Source organism: Hyalella azteca, unplaced genomic scaffold, assembly GCF_000764305.2.
Source record: "Hyalella azteca isolate HAZT.00-mixed unplaced genomic scaffold, Hazt_2.0.2 contig14920, whole genome shotgun sequence".
Taxonomy (NCBI): Eukaryota; Metazoa; Arthropoda; class Malacostraca; order Amphipoda; family Hyalellidae; genus Hyalella; species Hyalella azteca.
Window position 1 is genome coordinate 1 of NW_025944786.1, and position 9,439 is coordinate 9,439.

Sequence of the window (9,439 nt, forward strand, 5' to 3'; positions counted from 1 at the left end):
TGAGCCATTGAATTCAAAGTCTGCAATGCCCTTTAGCGTGCTTATATACGGAAAAGAATATGAACTAAGTGTGAAGTTGAACTAGCTGGCCTCCGGCATGTATGTACATCCAGCGAACCACGTTCGTGACGTTAACAAGACGAATGACATTCCAGATACGGACACATCTACGGACGGTTGAGAAGTGCTGCAGCGGCTACACCGAGGTCAAGTCATCCACAGGCTTCCTGATGTGTCAGGCTGTCGTGTGCTCCCATGGCTGCCGCCACGGCATCTGCCTCACGCCCGACCTCTGCCACTGTGAGGCTGGCTACACCGGACCCTCCTGTAACATTAGTGAGTACCTGCACCCAGTCGTCATCCATGTTCACCAGCGTTTCCGGTACGTACCGGTTACATGTGGCTGTTTGAACCGGTACGAACCAGTTACACGTGGCTTTTTGGACCGGTACGGACCGGTTACACGTGGCTGTTTGGACCGGTACGAACCAGTTACACATGGTATGTTGGACCGGTAAGAACCAATTACAAATGGCATGTTGGACCGGTACGAACCAGTTACACATGGCATGTTGGACCGGTTACAGCGCATTTATAACCACCAGGAACCGTAGCATCAAAAATATTATGAGGTTGCAATCGATGTTTGATAGTTCAGGCCCAGGGCCATTTTTAGAGCTTGGTTTGAACCCCATACATTTCCTGTCATTTCAGCCACTACACCCGCATATTTTGTACGTAACATTCACTGAAAATGAAAATCACAGCAAATCGGCCATGAAGCGTATTTTAATAAAATAATACTCCTGCATGTTTTTATACGTAACAGCGTGTCCTGAGGGCTTCTACGGTCTGCAGTGTAAAGAGGTCTGCAGCTGCCCCTCTGACCAGTTCGTCTGCCATCACGTGGACGCCTGCACATGTCGGCCCGGCTTCGGAGGTAATGGTTCCCATTCAATTGCTTCACATTCGTTTTTCTTATTCATTTTGATACTTTCTATGCTTATTTATTCTTTTCTTGAAGGTTACTTACGCTTTAAATTCGAATTATTTTCGTCCTAGTCAGTACCTCTTTGCCCTCTCTCACCCTCGCCTACCTCTTCGTCCTCGCAGGCGACCGTTGCGACGAGCCCTTGCCTAACGTCGTCGTCCCCCTCGTGGTCGGCGTTACCGTGGGCCTCGTCTGCCTCATCGTCCTGGCAGTCGTCGTGTGCGTGGTCTACCGCAGGTGATGACGTGTAGCGGTAGAACAATTGATCTATTTGGTATAACTACAGTCGTAGCCCCAGTTAACTGAAATCGTGTCCCCCATTGAGCCCCAGTTAACAGCTATCGTGTCCCCCATTAAGCTCCGATCAACACTAATCGTGTCCCTTATTGAGCCCCAATTAAAAGCAATCGTGTCCCCCATTGAGCCCCTGTTAACGGCAATTGTGTCCCCCATTAAGCTCCGATCAGCACCAATCGTGTCCCTGATTGAGCCCCAATTAAAAGCAATTTTGTTCCAATTGAGCCCCAGTTGACAGCAATTGTATCAACCTTTGAGCCCCAGTTAACAGCAATTGTACCAACCTTCGAGCCCCAGTTAACAGTAATCGTGTCCCCAATTAAGCCCCAGTTAACGGCATGTATGTTCCTCATTGAACCCCCTCTTAACCCCTTTGCATGTCCCCCAGCAGGCGGCGTATGGGGAACAAGGGCGGGGAGCATTCAATGGTTCAGTTCACCGCCCGTCCCCCCACCTCCGAGGGTGAGATACCAGCGTTGCGATACTCAGAAAAATCAATGGGTCATATTGACCAAATAGTTGCACACTTCCTCGGGCAAAACAATGTCAGGATGACCCATACAAGTGCAAAAGGGGCACTGCTATCTGGACAAAAACTACTCATTTCTCTGAGAGTCATAGGTAGAATTATAATATTGATGCTTCATTTAATTAATGTCGATCCCGCAGAAACAAAAGAAACTTTGTTGGCCAGAAATGCCTGCGGAGATACAAAAGAAACGTTCCGTGCTAGATCGTCCGGTGCTATCTGCCATGTGTAACTGGTTTGTACCGGTCCAACATACCATGTGTAACTGGTTCATACCGGTCCAAACTGCCACATGTAACTGGCTTGTCCAACATGCCATATGTAACTGGTTCGTACCGGAAAGAACTGGTTCACACATCCCCCTGTTTATACACTGGCACAGTTAACAGTAATCGTAGCCCCGGGGGACCTCATTCCTAGGTCTTGGGGCCCTCGAGGCCTGATATACGAGATTTATTTTGATTTTTTCTCTAATTTCAGGACAAAATGGCGCTGCCGAGGTTTCGTTGGCCCTGGCCTTAAGGTCTCACTTGCCTCACCGAGCCTCGGAAAAGAATTTCCCTCTTCATGCTGGACAAGACAAACTCCTCCAGCTGACACATGAGGCTCTCGTGGCATATTCAGCGTTAGTTATTCATATGAATGCATTTACAGATTTTAAATAATTTATTCAAAAAATTATTAGTGTCTGGACATGCGTTCTTAGAGGGCACATATCATATTGGATCGTTTTGGTATACTTGTCTTATACTGATCGTCCTTTGGGTCACCATGACTCACTTGTCTCTTGACTTCTTCCACTGAACTTTTTAGGTTGTCACCGAAATGTATTCAATGCATTCGCATTGATCCTGTTATATCAGTAGTTTCCAAATTCGGGATAATTTTAATATTTTTATGATATAAAGAAAGAGCATAAATACATTTTCTCAAATATTTTATCATCTATAAGAATTATGACAACATAGTGACCGTTGTGGTATGTATGAATATTAAATTATCAAGCTTAGTGCAGTGTTATGGAGGCTTGCTGCTCTGTTGAATAGCTCCTGCTGAACTTAACTCTGTTGAATAGCTCCTGCTGAACTTAACTCTGTTGAATAGCTCCTGTTTAATTCAACAGGAGGCGACTGCTTTCACGCGATGCTGTTGGCCGCGGTTGCCCGCCTGTGTCGTCTGCTGCCCAAGTGAAAATAATATCATGCCACTCTGAAAAATAAGGGCGACATTGTCCAAAAACGGAGTCTTCTTGACTTTGTTTGGTCCGGCGAAAGAGCGTATCAGTGCTACCTGAAGAAAGTGTGTCACTATATGGACAATATGACCCATCCATTGTAATGAGTTTCTTCAACATCTCCGCACTGTAAATTTACTGAAGTTTCCCTTAATAAAATAAAATTGAAAGAGCAAGAATAAAATAGAAGCTTTAGGGGATACCATTTCAAATGTAGATCTCTAATAATTTTCTAATGAGTAAATGCTTGAGACTCGTGAAATATTACTCTTCAATGCCAACATCACTATGTTATGTTATATATACAGCAGTTTATAAAGTGGTTTCAGTGTTCATTAGGCCGTTGGTCCGTCGCCGATTTTTAACATTATAGAATATTCACAGAATGTTGCGGTCTCGAACTCTCAACTCGCTCTTCTAATTCTGCTTTACTTAACCGCTCGGCATCTAGAACGTCATTAAACATGACGTTTAATGACGTTCTGTGGGCTAATGCAAGGTACAATGTAATCATTTAGGTCTGGTATGATTTATTTAATATATAAACATTTCCCTGAGGAATCGAGAGCCCAATTCGGATTTTTTTCACAAACTTTTATTGCGCGGAAGTAAACAGTCGCTCATTAGACATCGTCACATCGTCTTGTCAATTTTCATCGAAACTTGCTCTGAATGGCTAACAGATTAAATGAATAAAATTTGCCATTTAAATATTTCATTAGAATCTCTGATGAATAATATTTTATCTAAATTCCAGTCACTACAGATTTTTGTACAAATGTCATGTATTGTTACCTATTTGTCTTGTCACCTGAATTCTGAATAAGTATTAAGTTACAATACTCTACTACTATTTACATTTCTAGTCGAATTTTCAATCGAGTGTACCACTTGTGTAAGCTGTAAGGCATGGCAGACCAGGACTCTCTCACTCCTGACCAGCTGGATAAGGTTATGGAATTTCAGGTAAGACTTCCCCATTTAATATTATAATCAATTTCAAATGAGGTCTAAAAGTAAAACTCAAGTTGAAATCACACTATAAAATTGGGTTAAAAGGCCAGTAACATGAAAAAAATATATTTGAAAAATATATAATTTCCAATGTGACAGTTCCAACTTCCAAGTTGTAAATTTTCCATGAATTACTGCCAAAAACAACACTTTATGACAAATTATAAAATTGAGATTTGAGCCTATGCTTGAGTTGATGCATGCGCCTACCCTACTGTCAATTCTACTCATTCCTTTATCCCTTAACTAATTTTTTAAGTAACATTAATATAAAATAATACTTTATTGTCTACAATTCTCAAAATAACTTGAGACCCATTTGGAATATCAGTCAGAATTGAAGAAAATTATTTAAATTTGTTAAATTTAAAGCTATTATTTCATAGGATATTTGCTAGAAATAAAATTGAAAATGTATTGTATATCACTATATATCATTTTTTCTGAAAAAAATAAGGCAAAGACAGTAAAACAGGTAAACAAGTGGCTGCCAAGCAGGAAATTTCACTGCCCTGATAGACATGGTGACTAATTTGACTAATTTCAGTACTAATGCACTAATTTCCTGCTTAATCATTAATGTCTATATTGAATGTAACTACCGTACATATTTTCAGTTGAAACTTCTATAGCATTAATGAAAAATATAAACTTTTTAAAATATGGTTTGAGAAAATATATCAAATTTCCTTTTTGTTTTCTAAGTCTATTGCACTATTGCCCATGCTTCAGATTTTATCAATAGTAGGTAGTTTATCTGATCACTGACCAGTTTAACTTGGTTTCAAATGGGGGAGGTACGTAATGATTGTTTTGATCGTGTTCCATAAGATGATAAGAGGTACTGCATATATGAAGACAATTTATTTCCTAAGCTGCCACAGTAATTCTGGAGGAAATAAATAACAGTAATTCTCTAATCACTGTTAACAACATTAATCACTTTTAACAAAGTGTCCTGAGTCTTGCCAAGAATGATCATTGAGACTCAAAATGTCATTATTATTAGTATGAAGGATCTTTCACCAGAACTTCCTTGGGCTTCATGAATTGTTGTTACAATCGATATTGGATAATAAATTAATAATTTTGAGTATGATATATTGAATATGATATTGAGTAATAATCTATTCAAAGTAAAGTTAAAAGCTTAATGCTTCACCAGATCTCATCTATGCATATAATTAAATGTTTTTTTTTCATTGCAAACCAAATTTTTTGAATAGAATTCTGGGATAAATTATCAATAAATTTTGGCAAATGTCTGAATTATTTTTGTTTATCTAATAGAATATAATTTAAAAATCAAATTTCTATTTTTCAGTCAAGAAAAAAAGTTTCTGAGGCATGAATGTATCTAATAATGGCAATATTAAGTAAGCTCTAATGATAATTGCAGGAGGTGACAGGCTGTACAGACGTGTGTGTCTGCGTGGCAGCGCTGGCGGGTGCTGAGTGGCAGGTGGAGGAGGCGGTCCATGCCCATCTCACCCAGGCGTCTGACCAGGTGGGTGTTGGGGAAGGCAGTACATGCCCATCTCACCCATGCGTCTGACCAGGTGGGTGCTGGGGGAGGCAGTACATGCCCATCTCACCCATGCATTCACTCAGCCCTCCAACGATGGCAGCCCCAGCAGCCCTGAGGTGCGGCGCAGGACGGGGGTTGGGGTCCCAGAGCCCCCACCCCTCCAGCACCCCCCCACTGAGGAACCCACAGTCCCCCAGCAGCGTCCCCTTCAGGTGGTGGGGCAATGGTGGGGCCTCCTCAGCCTCCCACTGCGGGGGTAAGCAACATTTCCCTTCATTGACCCAATATTTACTTGTTATTTACCTATGTTTGTGCTGCCTCTATACAGAAAATGTATTGCTGCTCAAATGAATATCTATTTTTATTATACCATGGGTATATTAATATATATAATAAAACTAATTCTCTGGTCTTTAACAAAACTTGCTTAAGAGAAGAAATTCTGCCAGCCTATACTAATATTAATATATATATATATATTATAATTGGTAAAAAGAAAAAAATTAACAGAAAAAAAACAAGTGAATTGCAATAGGAAAAGAATTATTTTTTTCTTTAGCTTTTAATGCATAATTTAGTTTGAATATATTATAGATATATCTATATTATATCATGATATAATACAGATATATGTATGTTTATACAAGTTGCACTTTTCTGGACTGTTATTAATTTGTATCCAATGACCTTTGTAAAATTTAAAAAAAGGCAAAAATAACTTAACTTGAACTAAACCTGGCTGGACTTGAACCCTGTATAAAGGAGTCTAGCAGCATGAAGGAGTGTTTTATACTCAACTAACCCTAACGTTCTTTAGTGTTAGGGTTAACTTAATCATTTTTAGTGCATTTTCTCATTTATGGAAAAAAGGCGCTATTGTGCTCGTCATGTCTGTCTGTCCGTGACTTCACTTTTTGTCGATGAGAAAATGCGCTCTCTGTCACTCACTACAGTGAGTACTGAGTTATATTTTTTAGAATGTGTGGTAATGTGGTTTATTTTGCATCCCGTAAGTACAAACTAGTTGCAGAGTACATAACCAGACGCGATTTTGTCTGAACCCCTGTCCAGTGATGTTACCAATCCTGTCCAGCTATTGACCAAAACTTGAATATAGCATATAGGTAATATATGTTATACCTACATATAATGAAGCATTTTATATTATGATATACCGGTAATAGTATTATTTTGACTAAATCTCAATAAATATACTGTCATTTATATTAATATACTGTCGTCGCAGAATGACGGCGCTGCTGCTGCGGTGGCCGCTGCGGCTGTGCTGCTGGTCCCTCAACTCCCTGCTGGCCGTCATCTACTCTCTACTTTACTCTACACAGTTCTGTATCCGGGCTCACTTACTTCGGCCTAACCTCTTCTGGCCTAATCTGTTCAAGCTGCCCCAATTCACAACTTTCTTGTAACCAATGACTGGCTCTAATTGCTCAATTGCCTCTCCTCTCTAACTTCCTGCAGCCAATGAGGTTAGTTATATTCACTCAAGTTTGTTTTAAGTGAAGATCTGTTTCAACATATGTATCTTAGCCCAAAATAGGTTAGGTCGGAGTATGTTTAACGAGATGCAAGTATGACCTTGCTTAACTTTAACATACTAGTAATAGTAATAGTAATAGTAATAGCGGTTTCAGCGTTTAGTAGGCCGTAGGCCTCTTGCCGATTCTTAACATCGCAGAACATTCACAGCATTTTGCGGTCTCGAACTCACAACTCACTGCTACAATTCTGTTGTGCTTAACCGCCCGGCCTCCTTGCCGATTCTGACCAGAAACTGGCGCACAGAGCTGGGATCGAACCCGCGCCTCTGCGCCAATCTTGAGGAAAACGCCGGCCTCTGAACTGTTACCACTAGGCCACCCTGCCCAGCAGGGTGGGCGTATACGTCAGCAGTAGCTGGGATATACGGCGCTATGGCTGTGAGCCATTGAATTCAAAGTCTGCAATGCCCTTTAGCGTGCTTATATACGGAAAAGAATATGAACTAAGTGTGAAGTTGAACTAGCTGGCCTCCGGCATGTATGTACATCCAGCGAACCACGTTCGTGACGTTAACAAGACGAATGACATTCCAGATACGGACACATCTACGGACGGTTGAGAAGTGCTGCAGCGGCTACACCGAGGTCAAGTCATCCACAGGCTTCCGGGTGTGCCAGGCTGTCGTGTGCTCCCATGGCTGCCGCCACGGCATCTGCCTCACGCCCGACCTCTGCCACTGTGAGGCTGGCTACACCGGACCCTCCTGTAATATTAGTGAGTACACGCACCCACTCGTAGTCCACATTCACCTGTAGGTTGCACATTTGTAACCAAAAGGAGCCGTACTATCAAAAATATTACCTTATAAAAATTTTGAGTTGGTGGCGACCCTGAATTAGGAACTGCCTAGGACTCGGACCGAACGTAACTCAACTTCCCTATGTCCGCTCTTTGGTCTACATTCCGATCCCCGAATCAGACAGCTACAAGCGCCTGGTACTTATTCTGCCAACTCTTGCCCTACTCTCAGGTGACTATAAAGTCGGCTAGGAGGTTCTGAATAGACGCTGATTGCGATCAGTTGGCCAACTGACCCAGGATAACTCTAACGCGAACATAGCAACTCTAGGGCGGAGGCCGAATTTTGTTAGGGTATGAGTTTGCATGCGAATTTCGATAGTACAGCCCCAGGGTCATTTTTGTGGCTTGGTTTGAACCCTACACATACCTCGTAATTTCGGTCAATACGCCTGCAGATTTTGTGTGTAACACTCACTGCAAATGAAAATCAATGTAAAATCGGCCATGTAAGGTATTTTAATAAAATACTACTCCTGCATGTTTTTATACGTAACAGCGTGTCCTGAGGGCTTCTACGGTCTGCAGTGTAAAGAGGTCTGCAGCTGCCCCTCTGACCAGTTCGTCTGCCATCACGTGGACGCCTGCACATGTCGCCCCGGTTTCAGAGGTAATGGTTCCCATGCACTGGCTTCACATTAATTTTTTCTTCATTTTGAGACTTACTCTGCTTATTTATTCTTTTCTCGAAGGTTATTCACGCTTTAAATTCAAATTATTTTCGTCCTATTCAGTACCTCTTTGCCCTCTCTCACTCTCGCCTACCTCTTCGTCCTCGCAGGCGACCGTTGCGACGAGCCCTTGCCTAACGTCGTCGTTCCCCTCGTGGTCGGCGTTACCGTGGGCCTCGTCTGCCTCATCGTCCTGGCAGTCGTCGTGTGCGTGGTCTACCGCAGGTGATGACGTGTGGCNCTGCTGAACTTAACTCTGTTGAATAGCTCCTGCTGAACTTAACTCTGTTGAATAGCTCCTGCTGAACTTAACTCTGTTGAATGGCATCTGCTGAACTTAACTCTGTTGAATAGCTCCTGTTTAATTCAACAGGAGGCGACTGCTTTCACGCGATGCTGTTGGCCGCGGTTGCCCGCCTGTGTCGTCTGCTGCCCAAGTGAAAATAATATCATGCCACTCTGAAAAATAAGGGCGTTATTGTCCGAAAACGGAGTCTTCTTGACTTTGTTTGGTCCGGCGAAAGAGCGTATCAGTGCTACCTGAAGAAAGTGTGTCACTATATGGACAATATGATCCATCAATTGTTTTGAGTTTCTTCAACATCTCCGCACTGTAATTTTAGTGAAGTTTCCCTTGAAATTAAATTAAAAGGCCAGAATAAAACGAGAGCATTGAGGGGATACAAGTTCAAATTAAGAACTTTAATAATTTTCCATTGAGTAAATGCTTGAGACTCGTAAAATATTAATTTCATTAATTAAATACATTAATTCGGTAATTAATTAATTAATCAACATTAATTCATTAGCCAGAAAT

General features: G+C 41.6%; 2 protein-coding genes across 2 annotated transcripts; both read left to right on the forward strand.

Moving 5' to 3' along the window:
- Positions 1 to 155: 155 nt before the first annotated feature.
- On the forward strand, positions 156 to 3,324 carry LOC125179077 (protein draper-like; the record flags this gene model as incomplete). Its single annotated transcript, XM_047884225.1, has 6 exons — positions 156 to 336; positions 830 to 940; positions 1,114 to 1,228; positions 1,680 to 1,750; positions 2,298 to 2,442; positions 2,941 to 3,324. Coding segments are annotated over 6 exons (720 nt in total), but the record flags the coding sequence as incomplete, so codon positions are not given.
- A 570-nt stretch (positions 3,325 to 3,894) lies between these two features.
- On the forward strand, positions 3,895 to 7,020 carry LOC125179078 (the record flags this gene model as incomplete). Its single annotated transcript, XM_047884226.1, is given in 4 exon segments — positions 3,895 to 4,017; positions 5,465 to 5,572; positions 5,677 to 5,849; positions 6,840 to 7,020. Coding segments are annotated over 4 exon segments (519 nt in total).
- Between the last annotated feature and the right edge of the window lie 2,419 nt (positions 7,021 to 9,439).